Source organism: Echinops telfairi, unplaced genomic scaffold (genome assembly GCF_000313985.2).
Source record: "Echinops telfairi isolate 266 unplaced genomic scaffold, ASM31398v2 ScPeMD7_7475;HRSCAF=8513, whole genome shotgun sequence".
Classification (NCBI taxonomy): Eukaryota; Metazoa; Chordata; class Mammalia; order Afrosoricida; family Tenrecidae; genus Echinops; species Echinops telfairi.
Window position 1 is genome coordinate 9499498 of NW_022111379.1, and position 21648 is coordinate 9521145.

Here is a 21648-nt window from a genome sequence, read left to right on the forward strand (position 1 = left end):
TGGTATTTTTCATACAGATGCTACACATGAAATAAGCCTAACATAAAAATAGAGCCTTTTCCGTCCTTCTGTCCGGAAAGCAAACATCCTTCAATAAACATGCAAGGCTGACCCAGGGGACCCAGAGCTGGCCCCACACCAGGCCTGTCCCCAGGGCTAGCAGAGGCAGCCCTGGGCCTTCAGCTACCCCCAGTCATTCGGGGACAGGGGGGCACAATTTGGGCGTGATACAGAGAGTCCAGAAAGACTCAAACCTCAGCCCCCATGTCCAGAGATGAGGGTCCCAGAGCCCTTTTTTACCCGGACCCCCCCATCTCTGGCCACAGGATCTCAGGCTCAGTATTGCTCTTTCAGTCAAGTCTGACACACATTCTCCAGGGGACAAGGCCTCAGCCCAGCTCCACAGGGGCGCGTTCATGCTCTGACCCCACCACCTCCCGCAGCACTGAGGCCCAGCAGCCGCCCGCGGCTGGCCAGCTCCAGGCCCAGGACCTCATGGGGCCTGCGGTCCCCTGGGAGAGGCAGGCGCGAGGAGCCCGGGAGGGCTGGCCGACTCTGCGAGTGAGAGATTCCCGGAGCAGCCTGGTCCAGGAGACCCTAGTGGACCAGCAAGCCGAGGGCAAGGGTGGGCAGGACCCCCAGCCAGAAGGAGACGGCCAGGGTGCCAGTGTGGCCCTTCAGGTGCTCGGCTGTGGAACCCTCGCTGGGCAGCAGCTCCCAGTGCTGGGTCTCCAGGAAGTAGGAGCCCTCCTGGGCCTCGCAGAGGTAGTGGCCGTGCTGCCTGGATGTGAAGTTCTCGATGAACAGGATGCAGCTGGGGCTCGGGTGGCCGGGCTCACAGCTCTGCTCCACCGTCTTGTTGTGGCGCCACGAGTAAGTGGCATGGCGGGACTCCATGGGGCAGCTCAGGTAGTAGCGTGAGTTCCGGGCCAGAGAGACCTTCTGCACTGGGGCCTTGTCTGGGGCGAGGATGGGGAGGGGAGTTGTCAGGGCATCTGTTCTCTTCTCTGCTTTCCCTCAGCCGCCCCCTCCCAGAATCGGCTCCCACCCCAACGGGGGATCCAGGGCAAGCCCCCCCCACCCACCCACCCACTCTCCCTCCATCCCTCCAACGGGGCAGCAGGGCCCTGGGCAGGGCCAGACGCAGTACCTGGCTTTGGGTTGGGGCACTCTTTGTGTGGCTCAGTGAGGTTAACGGACTGCAGCATGGAGAACCTGCAGTCAGACAGGGACATGGAGCAGACAGGACGCTGCCGCCCGGCCCTCCCGCCCCTCCCCGCCCCACCTGAATGGCCCCCTCCCCTTCCCTTGTCTGCCTTCTCCGGGGGCCAGGGGTCTGGCTGGCATACCTCTGGGCACTGTGGATGGAAGAGCAGCCACCCTGCGACCAGCCGCAGTAGGGGTCTCGGGCCATGAGACAGCCGTGGCAGCCCCCGACGTAGAATTCACACAGGTCCAGGGGCACCTGGCTGACCTCCCACTGGGAGCTGACATACAGCTTCCACTGGAAGGAAAAGAGGACTCAGGGCCAGGCTGGGGGGGGGGGCCCTCCTCTGACACAAAGTTCTAAGTCCCAGTCCATAAGGCCCATTTGCTTGGGAGACCCTGGGGGCCCCAGGCTCCTCTGAGAATACTAAGTTACATGCCAAGGGGCCTGGCCTTCAGTTGGCCCAGCGGGGGGCAGGGGTGGGGAGGCTCACCCGCCGAGAGTCCAGGGTCAAGGCCTGGATAGCCGCAGTGCGGCGGAAGGGCTGGATTTCCATGATGTTGAAGGCCGGGCTCCGCTCCGATTCCACCACCTTGTGGATGGTGCCCCTGTCTGGGGCAGACGGCACAGGGAGGGTTAGGGTGGGGGCCCCCCAGAGCCCAGACAGCTCCCTGGAAAGGCTGCCCGGTCCAGTAAGGTCACGGGGAGAGACGCGTTGGGTGTGGGATGCCTCAGGCTCATGCGGAAGGTGACATGGGAGTGGGAAGGGCCGGCATGCCTGGGGAAGAAAGTGGGAGCCCCAGGGCAGGTGGGGGAGTCTCCAAGGCTGGACCAGGGTGGGCGGTCATCCCAGGCATCTCGGGTTCACACGGAAGCTGGAGGGTAAGAGCTGAACCAGGAGCCCCATGGACCCGGTGCACAGGGCCGGCCACAACCCTATGGGGCCGGTGCTATCGCCTGCACCTTGCAAGGAAGACAATGAGGGTCAGAAGGGCAAAGCCACTTGCTCTGGTCATGCACTGGTGACAGGCACAGGCCAAGCTGGAACCCAGACTGCGAGAAGGCCACCCGAGGCTTCTGCCAGCCCCCAGACCCAGTCACCGAGGCTTCTTCAGGGACACACCTTCTTTAAATAAGCTTTGAAGGTTTGGAATCATTTCAGATGTACAGAACGGTTGTAAAGATAGCAGGCTTCATATCCCCTCCATCCCGAGTGCCCAGTGCAAACGTCTTACATAAGCACGGCCCATTTGTCACAACCTGACACGGTGCAGACTTGACCCTGATACCACCAGCACTCCCACCAAAGCCCTGGTGGCCCCACAGGGGCACCTTTAGTCATGGGGCGGCTCCACTTGTATAAAACCGTAGCTCTCGAAGGGGCCTGACATTCCATCTGGCTAAGCTCTAGCGGGGAAGTGACCTGTCCAAGCTCATGCAGCCGGGCTACCTGCCGGCCTCCCAGGGGCTCTTCAGGAACTAATGGGCATCTTGACCCCTGGGTCTTTCTAATCTCCCTTCACACCCTCTGTCCCAGTTTCTAGAATAGCCTCTCTCCCTCCCTCCCAAGCTCCCAAGGCAACACTTGCCCCAAAAAAGCACGGTCAGATGATCACCTGGCTGGGAAGTCTCTGCTGTATCTACGGTCCCATCTGCAGGCTCGGGATGGGGCCAGATGGGTCTCCGCTGACAAGCCTCTTCCCTGCCCCAGCCCCGACCCCGGTCACACAAACACACACACACAGACAGCCCTCTGCTTCCTTCCTTCCTTCTTTCTTACACAGCCCTGATAACGCTCTCCTTGTCAAAACCCTCAGGAACTGAGCCAATAGCTTCTCCCAGTGATGAGAGAGAGAGCGAGAGACTCCCCGTTCTCCACAGAGGACTCAGAAAGTTCTATTTTTTTTATCTGACCCCAATCCTTCCTGCTGCGGGCTCCAAAATGTGTCTTCTCAAGTGGCCCTCAGGGTGACCGAAGAGAACTACCTTCTTCAAGCAGGTGCACTTCCTCCTAGCTCTGCAGGGGGGGTGCTCCCTCTGCCAAGGCCAGCCTCCCCGCCCTGTGCTTCCCACTGGCCCACAGCACACACACCCCCAGTTGATCAAAGCAGCTAGGCCTGCCATCCTGGGGGCGAGGTGGGGTCTCTGGACCAGGGGCCCAGGCTCTGCTCCGTGGGAAAAGCCTCTCCCCCAGGCTTCCAGGAGCCAAATTAGGGTGGGGAGGCTCTGGCTGCTAGGGTGACCACCAAGGCCAAGCAGAAGGAAGTCCCACGGAAGAGCCCCAACAATGGAGGCCATGCACTTGTGGGCCCAGAGTCCCTGAGCTCCCAGAAGAGTCTCTGCACTTCTGGAGGGTCCCGACTGAAGGAGGACCTCTAGGCCCTGCAGCACGGGTGTCCAACACCCACTCCTGAGCTCCCCTTGGGCCGCCCCTGGAGCTGGAAGCCTATGGCGTGGTGGTTACACACTGGGCTGCTAACTGCAAGGTCAGCAGTTCCAAATCACCAACCGCTCCTAGGGAGAACGATGGGGCTTTCTACTCCCATAAAGAGCTACCATCTCAGAAACCCACAGGGGCAGTTCTACCCTGTCCTATGGGGTCGCTGTGAGTCGGCATCGACTCGAATGAATGCAGTGAGTTTGGTTTGGCTTTGGGGGACCAGGAAGCGGCTGCACACCAGCTCAATGTGGTTCTGGACCACAGGACTACCTCCTGGGTATTGCACCCTCAAGACCCCGGCTCCCCAAGAAAAGAATCTTCCAAATGGTAAAATAAATAAATAAATAAATAAAAATAAAAAGGAAAAAAAAAAAAATGGAGAGAAAATGTTTTGAGAAATGATGTACAAATACGCGTTACACAATTGATGTGTGTATGGATTAGGATAACAGTTGTATGAGCCCCTAATAAAATGTTTAAAAATAAAAAATAAAAATAAAAAAAAAAGAAAAGAATCTTCCTGGAAGCACACCCCGGCCCTCTGCAAAGACTGCTTTCTGGAAGTCCCTCCTCAGGCCACTAAGGCAAAGGCTTCCTTCTGTCACCTGCCTGATTCCAAAGAGGGCCTGAATTCCTCTCTTCCCAGCACAGGCCTGTGGGGCGACTGGTGAGGCTCCTTGCCTCTACCTGTCCACAGTTCTTCCTCCTGACATCCGGGCTAAGCTGCAGCACCAGGCTCCGCTTAGACTGGCCGCCCGTCTGCCTCTGCCTCCTGGGCCAGCTCCTCTCCCATCCTAGAATGCCTTCCCCTTTGACCTCTGCCCCCACCTCCTGCAGGAAGCCCTTCCTGCCTGGCTCACCCAGGCATCCACACTCAGCCCTGACAGCTCCTCATCACCCAAGTCTTCCCTCCTGCATGAGGCTCCTGCATTCTGGGCGTGGCGGGGGGCAGCGCCTCACCTGTGGTCAGGTAGAGCACTCGGAAGGTCTCCCCGTGGCTGGCCTGCATGCGGTGCACGACCACTTTCTGGTAGTGGTACTTGGAGTGGAACAGTGGCATCTTCTGGGGGCTCATGGGCTCTACTCGCTGCGCCACCTCAGGGTGGCTGTCAGCCACCTGGAAGGTCTCCGTGGGGATCGGCTGGTGGTCTGGGAGGCACTGAGCAAGGAGAGGGGTCAGGTCAGTGGGAGGTGGAGGGAGGGGGGTGCAGGCCTGGGACCTGGGCACAGCGGTCCCCGGCTCACCTTGCCCGGCCGAGGGTTTGGAAGGTTCAGGTGGTAGTCCTTGAGCGCGGAGGTGCGGAAGACTCTGTCGATGTCACCCAGCGAATACACACAGACGGCCGAGTAGTTCCTGGGAGACACAGAGACCGCCTCAGGGCAGGGCCCCCGCGCCAGTCATCTCCGCTCACCCAGGCTAGCCTGGCGCCAGGCCAAGCCCAGCCTCGGCCTCCAGCCAAGCTCCAGGCTCACCAGCCCCACGAGAAAAGAAGTACCTGCAGGGCCTGTGCCAGGCAGAGAGCAGGTGCCCAAGAAACGCCCAAGAAGGATAAGCAAAGAGGGAGGGAGGGGGGAAGAGACTGCCTGCCGGCAACGCAACCTCATTTCTTTCTGCTGGCATCTAAAACTGCAGCCTGGCATGCTGGCCCAGGGTCACCGAGTTCAGAGGCCGCCTAGGGCACCCCTGCCGGGTGAGTCTCCAACCTCCGGACCCCCAGCCCCTCTCAGCCTCATAGGTTCACTCACACAGGACCCACCCAGCTGGTGGTTTCCCTACCGGGTGGCCCACCTCCTCCCCACACACCCAACACATCTGCCTGCCTTGTTTCCAATCAATGAGAGTGATTAAGAAGTGTGAAGTACCAGGCGCGGCAGCCATGCCTGAGCAGGTGTGATCACACCTAGCACCCAGCGGCCTCCACCGCTCTGAGCACACACGGGTGGCGGGACTCTCGGACACAGCTGCGCACCCCTGTTGTACAGACCCACAGCACAACCTCACACACTCGCTGCGCACCGGCCCCAGTCTGCATTGAATCCCCAGAACCACGATCCGCCCTGGGCCCCGGGCCCCCGTGTTCCCGGCCACGCCACACCAGCTCCTCTCAGCAGGGTCCCAACGGGACACATAACAGGTGCAGGGAAGAGGACCACTCACCAGGGGTTGGAGAAGACGCCGTAGACCCTGGTGTCCGCCCACCGGCCACTGGGGTCGGGGAGCAGGAAAACATCCTGCAGCCTGTTGAAGTTCTTGTTGCTGGAGGCGTCACTGCAGACCAGCATGGCCTTCAGGAACGTGTTCCACTTGGAGACAGACAGGGAGCTCTCACCGCCCTGGTCCCCCTGGGAAGGAAGAGGGGTCCCTCAGCACTTCCTGGGCTGCCCAAGACCCGAGGCACCTGCTGCCAGCACCCCGGGTATAGAGAGGGCAGAGCCACAGTGGTGCTGGGACCTACGGGCCTGCCTGACCCGGGGCTCAGGCCCAGTGATGGTGACTCTGCAGGGGAGGGCACTAGTCCCTGCCAAGTGGGTGCAGGTCCTCTCACGCAGGTGACCCGGAATGGCACATTCCAGCACATCCCACTAGCGAAGTGCACACACATGCAAATACCCTGTGGTAGTTACATAATCTGTTGTCAATTTGAGACTTAAGAGTGAAGGGGTGGAGTCTAGCCTGTCAATCAGATCACAGTTTGATGACCTCATTTGGAGGTGCTAAGGAGATAAATAGCTGCCTGTAAGATACATACTCACTCCCTGTGATACATTCCTGCAGACAAGACACATGGAGCTACGCTAGAGTCCTGGAACAGAAGAAACCTCGTGGAGACCCCTGCAAGTGCTGAGATGCTTCTACCGCCACTGGATCCACAAGACTTTCCACCCACTGGTCTGTAATCTTTCCGTATTCGGCGTCATTGCATGAGTTTCGTCAGTCTGAAGAGGACTTTACAGATTGGTATCGGACATATGGGCTAATATCAGACTTATGGACTTGATCTGGACTGGGCTGGGAGGTTTCACTTGCTCTTGTATATAAAGCTCATTCCAAAAAACAAAAAAAAAGCTCATTCCTATACACATCCGAACATCTCCAGATTTGTCTCTCTAGTCAGCCCAGATCGACGCATACCCCTTCACACGCTTGCATCCTGCTGCACACACCACCACACCAGCACACAGACCTGACCAGACGCACACACGTGTACGCCCACTGGCCCCACACGTGCACATCTGCAGCTGCTCCTACACATGCAGTGGCGCCCTCCCTCCCCCCGTCTCGCACCGATGCGCCCATCTGCCCGCACATGGGGCACCCCCCCAGCACACCCCCTCCGCCCCCCCCACAGACCTTACACAGCTGGGCCACTCGGGACACGTTGAGCGGGGCCTCGGGGTTCTTGTCAGGATTGTCCTCCCGGAAGAAGTAGTAGATCTTGTCATTGTAGGCCTGGTCCTGGTGGACGATGGTGGCCTTGATGAACTGCGGGTCTGCCAGAGTCACCGGAAGGTGGGGGTGAGGCTGGGAGGACCCCACACTGCATGCACCCAAGCAAATCAAACTCAGGGCCTCAGGCCCCACGACCCAGGGGCCACCCTCCGCCCCACGCCTGTCTGTCCTCCTCTCCCCACAAAGATGTCACCGGCCAGGGAGCAATGACTTCATGGCTAGGGACTTGGAGGAGGCCCCTGGTGGCCCCTATGTCACATCTGCCTAATTGGCGGTGCCCTAATGAGGAGGGCGGGGCAGGGCTGCCTGCATGAGCTCAGCATTGGGACGGACTTCAGCTCCAGGGACCCTGCGCTGGTCCGGGGCTCCCTCTGTTTGTTCCTTCTGCTTCTGCTGTTCTGCTCCCCTGCCAACCTGATGCCAGGGGTCAGGCCCGCACGGGCTCTCCCTCACACTCCCGGCTGCCCTCCCGGGGAGAGCGGGGCATGGCCCCCCACAGCCCAGCCAGCCCCTCACTCTGCATGACGGTGTCGCTGGTGTACAGCTCGTTCTCGCCCTCGATGCGGCGGAACCGGGGGATCTTGCCGTTGTATTCCTGCTTCCGGATGGTGGAGTAGACCTCCTTCCCTGTGTGCAGCGAGAGGGGTCGGCTGAGGGGGCCGCTCCGGGAAGCCCCACTCCCCGACCTGCGCCCCAGATGTAGCCCTACCGTCAAATAGGACCAAGGAGCTCTCTTCCGGGCTGAAGGGCGCATAGCCCCTCTTCTCGCCAAGGGGCTCCACACTGTCATTCACCTGTCATTCACCAGGTGCAGGGGTTAGCCAGGGTCCCTACAGCGGGGAGGCGGGGGCGGGGGGGGGCAGTCCAGAGTGACCCCCACCTCCTTCCCACCAGGGCGTGTGTGTGCACGGGTGTACACGTCGGAGGGAATCCCGGGGAAGGGCGGTCTCACCAGGCGCCAGCAGCTGGGGCGCCGAGCGTTGGTGCCGCAGACCAGCAGGCCATGGGCCTGCCTCTCCAGGAGGGTGATGTAGTTCTCACAGTCCTGCCGGGAGGGGGGAGTGAGTCGGCTGAAGGCTTTGACAGGCCCAGCTCCAGGGCACGGGCTCGGGAGGGTGCCGGAAGGAGACTCCGAGGAGCTGAAGCACAGGTAGCAGCTTCCAGGGGAGGCCAGACGAAGTACAGCTGGTTACAGCCCCCCAAGAACAGAGAGGGGGACACAGACACCTCCAGAGAAAAACCAGGTGTCTCCTCTCGGACCAGGCCCTGCCTCCCCCTTTAGTTTGCGTCTCCTCCCCCTTTCCCAAGGGTCTGCCTCCCCACCACCACCCCTCCCCCACTCACCTGCTTGCCCTGACAAGCGCCCTTGGTGGGGTCTATGTTCACCTGGGGAAGAGGAGGCATTAGTCCACTCTGCCAAGGGCCAGAGGCCCACCCTCGTGCTTCTCAAGAACACCCAGGACAAGCCCCCAACAGCCTCACGGTACAGCTGAAAGCTCAGGGCTCTGAGGGCAGACTGGCGTCAACACCCCACATCATGCAGCCCCTCAGTCCGACAGCCAATCTCCAGGTCTCAGAAGACTAGGGTCCGAGGGTGGTGGGACCGGCTTCCTACCTGAGCTCCCCCATCAGGGCTGCCTACCTCCATCCACCCCTGGCCAGCCCTCCAATCTGGAGGTCTTGGGGATCCCCTCCCAAGGGTTCATGGGACAAGGAGGGAGTGAACAGGTTCAAGAAGAGATGCCAACGCCCCCTCCCGACCCCCCCGGGCGTCTCTAGCCCAGCAGAGGGGGCTCACCATGCGCCGGGAGGCATTCTTGCCTTCGTTGAAATCAAGGATGTACACCTTGCCTCGGCCACCCACCCACACGGAGGAGCTGCCCGGCTCATGGAAGAGCACCGTGTGTGGCTCCAGCTGGCCAAAGTCCACTCGGTCCTGGCCTCCTCGGCCTGTATGGGCGGCAAGCAGAGAAGCAGTGAGGCGGGAGGGAGAGGTCCTGGAGCCCCCAGGCACAGCAGCCAACCCACCCCCACCAGCCGATGCTTGGAGTTCAGGGCGCTGGGCGGGCCTCAGAGAAGGGGCCAGGCTGCTGGGGCATCAGGATTCAGAAGTAGTCCCATAAGGGACCCTGGTGTGGCCCCATAGTGAGCTGCCCTCACCCCAGAGGCATGGGCCCCAGGATGTGACTGCACCGGTGACCAGAATTGGGGCAGGATTAGGGCCTTGGAGGAGACCAGGGGCCCCGGGGCGGTGCCCAGCAGATTCAGTGCGGACTAACGAATGGCCCAGGTTCAAATCCACCGAGAGGCTTGCAGAGCTACTTCGGAGAGACCAGCCTCTGGTGAGATACCCTGGTGGAAGGCAGGGCTTCCCTGACACACGGGGGCTCCAATAATCAGAGTGGACTTGGTGGCCACAGGTGGGGAGAACAGACCCTCCCTCTGTTGCTCCTGAGGGGCTGGGCTCTGGCAGGAGAGGCCCGTCAGCTCTGCCGGGGGGTCTCAGCTGCCCCAGGACAGGCAGCCACTGCTGCAGCGGTGGGGGTGGGTGGGGGTGGGGGGACTGCACTCTGAGCACCCACCTTATGAAGCCCAGGCTCCTGACACTGATTTTGCCTGGCAACCAGTCCCCTCCTGCAGGAAGCCACCCCCTTGGCCCCTCCAAGCTGACCCCTCAACTTTGAGTGACCACGGATTCAGAGTTTGGGACGGAATGCCCTCTCCCACAGCGCCCCCCCCTCGCCCCTGCCATTTCACAGCTGGAAACGCAGAGCTCAGGAGAGGGCCAGCGGCCAGCCCAGGGCCACCTAAAACCAGAGCCTGTTCTCTCCGCCCGACCCAGGGAGGAAGATCCACTGGACGGACACTGCCTCCCAGCAGCCCTGGGGCACAGGCCTGTCACAGAGCACAGCCTGGACCGTTCAGCAGAAAGGTTGACTGGGACAATCTTGCCCCCAAAGGAAACTGGCTGCGGCCAGTTGTCCTGGCCACAGGACTCAATTACAGGGAAGGGGTGGCCTGTGGCTGTACCCTCAGCAATCAGCCGGGGACCAGCCCCCTCCCCCCTCTGGCCAGCCTGGGGCCGCATCCCGGAACTCAGCTGACCGCAGGGTTTGCAGCTGCAGCGAGCTCTGGGATGGCCGGCTCCTGTGCGGACACTCTCCACAGGCCAGGCAGAAAAGGACGCGCCACTCTTCGCTTCCTCGAGCCTGCCCCAATCGCTCTTACTGCCGCTTGACACCATCCCTAAGGGCCTGGCATTCAACAGGGGGTAAGGGGCAGCTAGCCTGCACCTGGGGGCCACACCTCCGCTCCTTTCCCCATGCAACAGACAGCAGACACCCTGAGAAGCAGAAGATTGATATTTTCATCTGTCACCTGGGTGCAGGTGGCTCAGGGTACAAAGGAGGAAACTGAGCCCTCTGCCCATTCCATCACCCCCAACCTAGGGGTGTGTGTGTGTGCAGTATTCAGCCAAGGTCACATTGGGAGGCAGGGAACGTCACGGGCCTATCCCGATATCCCGACGGGGTATCAGTTCTCAGGCCAGCACTTTGCGGAGGAGAGACATGCTGAGCTCACTGGCTGGCCTGGAGCTCTGGGGGGCTCTGAGTAGCCCCAGCTCTACCCTTTCCAACCCAGGTGGTCCCAGCTCAGTGCTGGAAATGCTAGCCTGCTCAGAATGCAGGCCCTAGCCACCACCCTGCCCTCCCTTCCCAGAGGGGGGCAAAGGAGAGAGTGCTGGGGTCAGCGGTCCAGTCCACAGCCCCCGCTCTCCTGACTCAGCTCCCAAGGCTCCCCCCTCCCCTAGCCTGGGATGCAGACAGTCTGCGGTCATTCCCCTCCCTCCCCACACACCAGCTCAGCCCGCCAGGAAGAAATGCCCGAGAGACAAGTGGGAGGGGGGCCTCAGATTCACAGGTCAACGTGGGTGCAAGGCCGTCAGAGGGAGGAGGCTCCACCTGGGGAGCCAGTCTGAATGAGGAGGCCTGTCCTGGCCTGGGAGACAGACAGCAAAGTCCTGAGAGGACACCTGGTCCTGGCATCCAGTCTGTGAGGACAGCCAAATGGTCTTGGGACCACGCCCCACAGGTCTGCACACAAAGGGAGGGGCCGGGGGAGCGCCGCATACATCCACAACCTGAGCCTGAGCCCGGGTTGCCCCTCAATCCCGGCTGCGACCTCGGGGTGGGGTGGGGGTGACGGGTGACAGGAACTGCTGGCTCCATTTTGCAGAAGAGCAAACAAGAGCCCAGGATTGGACTTCGCCTCCTGTGACCCCAGCTCGCCTCCTCCCTCCGGGTCTGATGATGGGGAGCAGTGGGGGGGAGGGGGGAGGCAGGGAGACGGCACCAGCTCAGCCCAGGACAAGGTCTTGGCCCACTGTCCACCCCAGCCCTGCTTGCTTCCCGCACTGCCCGAGGCCCTCAAAAGGCCCGATTATGCCCAGAAAGTGTCGGGCAGCAGCCTGATGAATACATGAAAGGTTGCTTTGTTCCTGCAGGTCCTTGGAGCGGGGCTGGGGGTGCGGGAGAAGGAGGGCTGCCTGGAAGTGAAGGCAGTACCAGGCCATCCAGCCCAGATCCAGCTCACTCAGACCTGCATGCACCCGGAAGGGGGGGGGGCCTCCGGGGGCTGGGGGGGGGGGGGCGCGGACACAGAGGTGAGGATAGATAACCTTCGAGGCAGTCCAGGCCCGGGGCCACCCCCAGGCAAGAGAGGGAGTGTCACATCTCAGGGCTGCAGCAGAAGCAGCCGGGGCTGGGAAGGACAGAGGATAAAAGTTAGATGGCCAGGAGCAAGGAGGGAGAGGATGCCAGGCGGGCACGGCCTGAGCAGAGGCGGGGCACACAGGGCAGAGGCTGCCGCTGCAGGTCAGGATGCGGAAAGATGGGCTAAGGTTCCCCCCACCTCCCGGTGGTGGCCAGGCTCTGTGCTGCCTGCCCCCTCCAGCCTGGCTGGGGTTGGAACCGGACCAGCTACCCCTTCTCCGGTGTCCCCCCCACCCCCACCCCGCCCCGCCCCTGCCTGCCTGACCAGCTTCCCATGCTTCGTGTCTAAAAGGAGCACCGTCTGGCACCGGGTCTCCCCCCTCACTCCCCGGCCTGACGCATTAGTGGCTGACTAAGTGGTAGCTAAAAGCTCCCAGAATAACCAGGGGTTCAGGCAGAGGTGGGGGCTAGAGGTGCACAAGGCCCCAGCGGTGGGCCAGGGCCAGGTCAACCTATCGCCACCTCTGTGTGAGCTAGAGCCAATCCCACCCTTTCTGGACCAAGAGAGACCCTGGCTCCCCATCCTCCTCCCAGCGCAGGACCTGCCAGGGCTGGCTGGTTGTGGACGGCAGTTTCCCCAGACACAGCCCCAGCGGAGGTGTCTGTGGGTTCTGGGCCTGCTAGGAAGAGGCAGGCCAGATTCCCCTCCTGGCCCTCGGCGGCCCCCACATTGTCCCACCAGCCAACTGACCGGGCCAGTCTGGACTTCGGTAAGGGACGCGTTTCTAAAGCAGGCCTGCTGGTGATGTCAGCCCTCCCCTGGCTCCCTCTGGACACCGCCCCTGCTGCCCAGCAGCCCCAGTCACCTTGAAAGAGGAGGGTCCTCAAAGTTCAGGGCTGGAATGGGGGAGCGCACCATTGCTTGCAAGGCAGCACAAGGGCTGGGCCCTGGGCCTGGCCTTCCACCCTGGCCCACTGACCTAGGGCCCAATGAGTGCTGCCCTCTAGGAGCCCTTTGAGAGTGGGCGTCGGGGATTTGGGATGGGAAGAATGTGGGCATCCTACCAGGGAATGCTTGATTCAGGCAGCTAGGAGGATGCAGGCAAGGGGCCACATTCATCAGCCTTAGGCTGGGGCACAAACATGTGTGGGGCACACCCCTGCAGCTCAGCCCCACCCACCTCACACAAACACTTGCCCCACCACATGCCTGGCTGGGTCTCGCAAAGGGGAGAGGCCCTCGTGGGGCCCAGATTTCTCCCATGGCTTTCACACCCACGGGTCAAGGTGGAAGGAAGCAGCTCTGTGGACAGAGAGGCCAGGCCACTGGCCCAAGAAAGGCAGGCACAGGGCCAGGCCAGGACCCAGGATCTCCGGTACCCATCGCCTGACCCCATCCTTCCAAGGCCCCCCTGGCATCCTAGACTTCCCAATTGCCCTCTAGTTAGATGACGAGCTGCAGGCCCCCACCTTCCTACCCCTGGCTGACCTTTCCCTAGGGCACAAATCTGATACCCGAGGGGTCTCACTCCCCCATCCACTTTCCAGCTGCAGCCCCTAAACTCCTTGGGCCTTGAAAGGGTGTGTTAGGGTGGGGAGGGAGGCCTTTCTGAGGGAAGAGGTGAGGGAGGGCAAAGGAAGAAATGTTTGATCGATTCTGTCTCTCGGTGTGGCCAGGGGGCAGGGAATGAGAAGTCACTCCTCCTACCAGAGCGGCCAGTGTGGCTCCGGCCAGCGCTAAGATGGGCTCTGACTGTGGGCTGCGATCCTGGCGACTCAGCAGGGCTGGGCTCCAGCCAGCAGCCTGGCACGAGCAGGGCTTGTGTGCTGGGCAGGTGGCCGGGCACCAGGCTCTTGGAGGTCGGAGAGGGCTGCCCCGAATAATGAGCCATGGGTACAGCCCACGGGGCTGGAGTGGGATACCCTCCCACCCACCAAGGGCGGTCGTGGGCGGGAAGGCAGCCGCCTCCCGTTCTTTCTGGCGGCCAGGTGGCTGCCCGGCTGTGTCCAGGAACATGCTGGGCCCTGTGGAGTTGCGTTTCCTCCTCTGTGGACCTGGGGTGGGGGCGGGGGCAAGGGCCATGATGCTCAGAACAAACCAGGATTGAGTTTGTGGGCTGGATGGTTGTGTGCCCCAGGGATGTCAGAGGAGGGTGGAGTGGAGGCAGCGCCACCCTCCTCTGTCCCCACTCACTAGCCACCAACCCCCAAAGACCAGACCAAAACAAACTCACTGCCATGGGGTCAATGCCGGCTCCGAGCGACCCTGAGGGCAGGGTAGAACTGTCCCTGTGGGTTTTCAAGACCGGCGCTCTTTACGGGCGTAGAAAGCCCCGTCTCTCTCCCGAGGAGCGGCTGGTGCTTTTGAACTGCTAACCTTGCGGCTAGCAGCCCAAACACATAACCACTGCATCACTGAGGCCCTGCCAAGCCACTAAGAACAGGGTGCTCTCAGCAGTGGGTTGCCACGTTTGTCTGAAGGCACAGAGGCTTGGCTGCATGAGACTGGCTGGGGCAAAGCTTGAGAGAAGGGGCAGGGTGAGGAGCAGGCCCTGGGGGACCGGGAGGAGGCCCGGGAAGGCAGGAAGCAAAGCACGAAACACCATCACGTCTTGTCCACCTTCTGCCCCTTCTCCAACCCAGCAGCTCCCTCAGGAAGCCAGGGTGGGCTGGCGGAGAAGAGCAGGGGGAGGGGCTGCAATGAACTAAGGCCAGGAAACCAAATGTGCATCCACTGTGGCGTGCGGAACGGGGGCGCTCTGTGAACTTGCTCCCAGATCACCGCAAAATGTTCAACATGGAGGAGAGGAGGAGCAGGGTGACAGGGCCCGCCCTGGGCGGGGGCCAGAGGATGGCTGGACCACCCCCAGCGGAGGGCGGGAGACAGAACTGGAGGACTGTCAGGAAACAGAAGGTATTCGTCTCATCCTGCTGGCCCAGGGCAGGGGCAAGGGCAAGGGCAGCCGGCCAGCACCCCCGACGGGCAGGGGCAGGCCATCAAGGCTACATTCTTAGAGCATCAGAGATGCTGGTGCGGGAGGATGGACCACAACTCCCTAAAATTCCACAGCACACACGCACTGGGAGGCTTTCAGCATGGCTTCTTAGAGCTCCTGACTCGGTGGCTCCTCTCCCTGAAGCCTCTGGCCGTGGGCTCTCCGGGGCGCTCCCTTTGACAGCGGCCGGCAGCAGGCCCGCACATTGCGCCCCGTGGTCCTGGGTAAGTGGTGGGTGGGATGGCGGCTTGAAGGCAGCATCTGAACGGACAGCCGTACATCCCACAGATGGACCCTTAGAAGCTTCCAGGCCAGCTCCCTCCCATAAGGTGAGGAAACGTAGGTCCAGAGAGCACTGGGGCCCAGTCAGAGGCCACTAGGACCAACCAGGGGCCGCCCTCTGCCCTGCTGCCCTGGGAGATTGCAGGCCAGGTGGGCAGGGCCTGGGGATGCAGGGGGCTGGGGGGGTGCCTGAGTACTGAACTGAGCTGGGAAGATAAGAATCCCAAGATCCCTGCCCCTAAGAACACTCCCCCGCCTGGGGCCGACCACAGGGAAGGGCTGGGTGTGCCCAGGAGCCCTTCTGGACTGACCACCCAGCCTGCCTCCCGAGAGTAAGGCCTGCCCGGGCAGGGGAGCAAGACCCAGCTCCTCAACCTGGCCACTGGGGACCACTCACACTGTTCCTCCCAGGGCTCGCCCCCACCTCTCCTTCGCCCAGGCTGCTCTTTCTCTGTCTCTCTGTGCACGTGGGCCTTACCTGTCCTTTAAGATCTAGCCAGAAACCCCTGCTTCAGGACCTCTCTGCCCTCCCTTGGACCCGTGCCCACGCGCCACAGGCCACCCATCTTCTCCCAGATCAGACTGGCTGGTGGGATCTCCCCAGGGGCCCTGGGGAGGGGGTCAGGCCTCCTCTCACCCCAAGGTGGAGCCAGTGGGGTCTGCTCAGCTGGGAGGGGTGGGGAGCAGCCCCACACCAGCGTGGACATCTCAGAGTGGGCTCCTGGGCGGCCATGGGCGGGCACAGGGTTCACCCTGGGGGCCTGCCTGCCTTCTTCCCGAGGCCGGGTCAGAACCTGGCCCAGGAGATGGCAGGAAGAGAGCAGGCCTCCTGGCCGCTCAGCCCACACCCCTGGCTCTAGCCGGTTCCTCTCCTGCCCCAAGGTCACTTCACACGGTCTTCCCTGTTCTCACTCCTGATAAGGCCAGCCCGCAGGTCCCCCTTCATTCCTCCCCAGGTGCCCACCCTTCCTACACTCTAGGTAGGCGGTCTCCTCCCGGCTCCCAAGTTCTCCCCAAGGGCAAACCCAGGTCTTCTCCGGACCCCACAGAGAAGAGGTGGTGGCTCTGGTGCCCTCCCTTTTGGGGGGTGCCCAGGGGATGGGGGACTGGCACAGAGCCCGGCTCCTCCTTGCAAGCTGGGGGTGGGGCGTGGGGGCGGGGGAGCCCAGCAGGATCGGTCTAATCCCAGGCGGCTGTGATGGTTAAACCCAGATTAGCCTGTCCTCCAGACCTGCCCAACTGCCCCAAGCAAAGGACCTGATGAGATGCAATGGTCAAGCCTGCTCAGGTGAAAGGTGCAGTCAGGGCGACTCCTGGAGCAAACAGGATGAGCCGGGCTCAGGGAGCCCCCAGGCTGGGCCAGGGCCGGGAGAGGGAGGCAGACAGCTTGGGGAGGCTCGGGGCGGAAGACACAGCCCTGGTCAAGCTCTGCCTGCCTCACTGGGTGACCTCGGGTGGTCTGCTCAATGTGTGGTTGACCCAGATGATCTGTGCCCTTTGGGTACGTGTGACGTGCTCAGCCCTGCACCCACCCAGCGTGTGAGCTGTTACATCATCCACGAAAGTTCGTGGGAGGAAGTGCGATAAGTCTGGCCTACGGAACTGATGGGCCTCCACGCAACAGAAAGGAGAAAGAGGAGGCTGTGGGTACAGGGAGGGAGGGCCAGACAGGCAACGGCTCTGAGCAGGGACGTGGGAGGAACTGGCATGACCTGAGGGTGAGGAGGTGGGGGGTGGGCCAGGCGCTGGGCAAGCGGCAGCTCTGTCCACTGTGGGTTTGGGATAGAATGGGCAGCACAGGCACGTGGAGGGCAGAAGGACTTCTGGGAGAGCCCTGGGCCCAGGCGGAGGGAGGAACAGCATGAGTGCCGGGCTGGCTGGAGGGGTCTCTGCAGCCTGGACTGGAGGGGAATGAGGAAGCCCCTGCTCTCCAGGCCTCACTCGCCTGGCTCCTACTCCCTCTGCCGCCCTCCAGCCTGCCCAGCTCTCTGAGGAAGCACACGCCTGGGGCCAGACCACCTTGCAAGGGTCAAGGAGGGAGACTGGCCCCAGTGAAACCCAGGCCTTTTTGAAAACAGGGCAGGAGAAGAGAGTCCCTTTCTTCCCCTTACCAGAAAACGCAAATCAAGATCAAAAGAAATGCCCCTGCTCAGAGCTGCTGGCCAGAGCAGAGGAAGTGTGCTCAGACTCTTGTGACACAGCGGCTGTCCTGCAATAAGTGAAAAGAGGGCGTGGGGGCTGGGGGCAGGGTGTCCACTGGAAGCCACTGGGGTCAGTTTGAGGGCCCCCCACTCCAGATACCACCTCTATAGGTCACTGGACTCGCCCCCAGAACCCCAGGAGCCCTGCGAAGCCTGGCCCTCAGCTCTGGTCAGCTCTCCTTGCTTCTCCCAAGTGCCAGCCTGCCAGTCAGTGGGCCAAGGTTTCTGGAAGGGGGAGCTAATAGGGAAGGACAGCTGCCCAGGCCCCCGCATGGGGAGCCTCACAGCGGAAGGGCAGGAGGAGACAGAAGTGAGGGTAAGGGCCTCCTACCTGCAGAAGGCCCGCTGTCATTCCCCAGCCCCCCTACAATCATCCTCACAAGTCCCCATCTCTCACAACAGGTCATCTGAACCATCACACACACACACACACACACACACACACACACACACCAGTGTAATGCTCAGCTGTGTCTGGCTCCTGAGGTGTCCAGGGGAGCTCAGGGCTCTCTTTCTCTGTCCCTGGAAGGTGACCAGATGCAGGCCAGGACACCTGGGAGGGTCCGGGGATCGAAGACCCCAAGAGGCTGCAGCTTCCCCCCTCAGCCAGAAATCTTCCCGGAGCCCTCAAGCCCAGACTGACTCAACACCCAGCTTAGGGTGGCCCTCAGGACTCCCCTCTTCTCTGTCCCTGGTTCCAAGGAGGGGTGTGTGGCCCCGGGAATGCCAGGGGTTCCTCCTCCCCCTGCCCCTCTCCGCTCCCAGGGGCTCCAATGCTTCCTGTGAGCTCAGCTTGTCACCGCTTCCGCTTCCATGAAGCCCTCCCTGACTTGGCAGACTGGAGAGCTACCTCCCAGGGCCCACCCTCCCGCCCCCCAGATGCCCTGTGACTGCCTCAGACATCCCATTGTCTGGATCTGTCTACCCCTGTCCCCGGTCCACAGGAAGACGGCTGTACCTGTGCCTCCGCACCGAGCCCTGAGCCAACCCAAGATTGGCTCCAGGAAGTGTCTGAGGAGTGATGATGTCCCCTTTGAGGCCGAAAGCTACCCTCAGGGCTGCTGCCCAAGGAGAAAGAAGGGAAGTCAGTCGAAGAAGATGGAACACAAGGATGTTCCCAGAGCTCCCCACTGGCCACTTCCCTGCTAAGGTCAAACGGGTCACACAACCTCTACCCATCCCTTTCCATACTCCACAGGGCAGGAAAGTCCAGGTAGCCCCTCCCCATCCTTCTCTGGGCATTTAGGGAACCGGAGACTGAGGAAGGAAACAAAACAAAAGCACCTACTGCCAGATGGAGTTGAACACCTGACCTCACAGTTAGCAGCCCAATCTGTAACCCCTTCCCCTAGCAGGGCTCCTCCTGCGTCAGGAAGGCAAGGACTAGCCCAACGCCTACAGTAAACCAGGCCAGAGCTGGGACCAGGACCCAGACCACCAAGCTTCCTGCCCTTCCACCCACCCACCCTCAACACACACACCTGGGTCACCCTTAGGCCATCCCCGTACCCTCCCCGCCCCACCCCACCAGCACCTGCTCTCAGGATTTTCCTGCCAGGGCTGAGGACCCACAAGCTCTTTGAGAACCTCCTGGTGACGTCATCAGGTGTCTCTCCCAGCATAGGAACCCCCCTGTCACTGGGGAATCACCCTCCCTTTCTGTTCTGCTGGGGGAGTTCACCTTGAAGGTGATGAGCACACCCAGGTCCCTGGGGGGCAAGGATTTCCACTGGAAATGCTGATGCTCAGGGAGCCCCAGCTGTGACCTCATTCCCTGGAGGAAGTGACAACAACCCCCTGCCCTGGGGAGTGGCCCCACTGGCTCCTCAGCGGCCAAGGAGTCAACAAAAACATCCTGTTGTTGAATTGGGAGGGAGGGGGCAGAACTAGCTGGGCAGGTGGAAGCACTGTGGGGAGGGGGAATGTGCATGGGCTCACATCCCAGGCCCTTCCTGGCCTTCTCTATCTCCCCCAGCTAGCAATGAAACTGGAGGGACAGGTTGTCGTGCACAGCTCCCTCCCACAGGCAACCCACCTCCTGCAACCCCCTGCCCTTCCGGACAACCCACTCTCCCAGGCCCTGCTTGCAGGGGAGTCAGCCCACACTTATGGCCCGACCTCAGAGCTACTGGGGGTTTTGTTCCAGAGCACCACAATAAAGCAAGCATCGCAGGAAAATAGTCACGCTCGGTTTTGCCTGCAAAAGTTAGGTTTACAGTACGCTGTGCTCCCAGGAGCCCTGGTGGCGCAGTACAGTGGGTTGAGTTTGGGCTGCTAACTGCAAGGTCAGCGGTTCTAACCAACCAGCCTCTGGTTCTAGGAGAGATTTCATCTGAGGAACCTGATAGCGTCTCTCTACTCCGTCTTCTCAGGCGGCGGTGAGTTGGATCAACTCAACGGCAGTGGGCCTACTGCAGGCTATGAGGGGGGACAGAGAAAACGTGCACTATTGTGGAAATGACCGCATGTGACACCGAGACCTGAAATGGGCGAGTGCTGCGGAGATCATGGCAGACTCGACTCACCTTCTATTTGCAAAATACACAGTATCTGCAAAGAGCAAAAAAGCGAGGTAAGCCTGTGCACAGCCTTGGCAGGCCCGCAGAGGACAGCCGCCAGAGCCCTTGCTGAGATCGGTTCCCAGCTCAAGGACGCCCAGCAGGCCAGTGCTGACACATCCCTCCCCCAACCCCAAGCTTCGCTGGGCCAGGGCTTCAAGGTGGGGGAAGAAGCATTACCCTCCTCAAGTACACGCTGTAACCCTGTCTGAACCCAGTTCTAACTTTCCCTAGCCATAGAACAGAAAAAAGCACTCCCTACTCACACCTGATCCTGCACCTGTCCTAGCTCCAAAGTTCCTCCAACCCCAGTCTTTCTCACAGAGGAGTTCCAGAACCACTAGTACCCTTGAACTAGCCCTACCTGAAGGCATCACCTGCCACTACCCATACCCACAGGAAGACTGTGGCCTAGGCCTATTGCAGCAAGACCGATCGAGGGCCCCCCCCACTCCTGGGATTGCCCTGTCCAAGCCCATTCCTGCCCGACCACCATGTGTCATCCCACAGGAGACAGGAGGCAGCTGTCAGCCGAACACACCATCACCAGCTGGTGTCCCTGAGGGGCAGGTGAATGGCAGGGCCTGTCTGGCCAGTGGGATGCCTGGCAGTGGTGAAGGCAACCACAGACTGCCCTTGGGCAGGAAAGGTGAGGAGCTGGCAGACCCCAAGCAGGGGAAGAGGGTGGGGCCAAGCTGGGAATTCAGAAAGTAGGTAAAAAGCAGCTTTAAACAGCCCCAGGGTAGGAAGAAGTGCCCGGGATGGGGAGAGGTACACTAAATGCTGAGAAGGGGGTGTGCATTAAGTGGTTATGAGTGGGGAGTGGAGGTCCCGTCTCATGGGCAAGGAGCAGAGCAAATGCTCTTTGCTGATGCACGGAGAGGGCTGTGGCCATTGGTCCCCTTCAGAGTCCACGAGCACTGAGGGCCAAGCCAGGAGCAGGTAGGCCAGAGGGAGCCTGGCCCAAGCAGGCACAGACCAGAGGCTGAGAGGCACAGGACTGGCCCGAGTAGGCTCCAGCCCACCATGGCCCACTGCCCCTCACTCATGGCCAGAGGACCGCCCAGAACCCCCCATCCCTAACCCAGAAGCAGGACAGATGCCGCACCAGGTCAGAGCCACCTGCCTCCCACCACCAGAGCTCCCTGGGTGCCCAGTGACCTTGAGTAAGTCACATTCCCTCCGTTGTTGCTGCAGTTAGAGCCACTCATTTTGTGTGTGGGTTTTTCCCCTCTGCTAAGAATACCTGCCCCAGATATCGCTCAAACACCTGCAATCCCTGCATACCGCCGCAAGCATCAAAGAGCTTCTATGGGGGGGAGGGGGCCGACCCCCACGGGCCAGCCCAGCCCCCGTCAGGAGTCCACCACCGCCACCACAAGAGGCCACGGCGACGTCAAATTTGGGGACAGAGCCTCGTGGGCCTAAGGGCGGGGGAGACATTTGTGTGCAATGCAGGGAAAACCTCCAGCCCCCGCCGAGCCTGCTTTCTGTCCCGTGCTACAAGGGTCCAAACTGAGGCGCCTGGGGGAGAGGGTGGGGGAGACCCTGGCTCCCCAATTCATTCATTTACCGTAGTCTGAAGGCTGCACCCCCGCCCCAGACCCGCCGCCTGGGGGTGCCAACGGCCGCGCCCCACCCACCGGGCACTGCCCCCCACGCTGGCACCGATTCTCGGTGACAACTGCCACGTGCGAGCAAGGGGGGAGCGGTCGGTCCCGGCACTGCGGAGGCAGCGCCCGCGTGCCCCAAGCCCCCGCGCCGTACCTCGCCCCAGCCCGCCGCAGGGTGCCCACCCCTT

General features: G+C 61.5%; 1 protein-coding gene across 1 annotated transcript; it reads right to left on the minus strand.

The window, feature by feature from the left end:
- Positions 1-6: 6 nt before the first annotated feature.
- SEMA7A (semaphorin 7A (John Milton Hagen blood group)) lies at positions 7-13893 on the minus strand. Its single transcript, XM_004712034.2, has 15 exons — positions 13746-13893; positions 11578-11733; positions 8897-9048; positions 8443-8484; positions 8051-8143; positions 7808-7892; positions 7615-7725; positions 7000-7139; positions 5806-5990; positions 4893-5001; positions 4608-4806; positions 1701-1819; positions 1350-1504; positions 1151-1215; positions 7-959 (listed from the first exon to the last, which is right to left on the minus strand). Exons 1-15 carry the CDS (start codon positions 13891-13893, stop codon positions 598-600), a joined length of 2121 nt encoding a protein of 706 aa, XP_004712091.1. The 3' UTR covers positions 7-597.
- Between the last annotated feature and the right edge of the window lie 7755 nt (positions 13894-21648).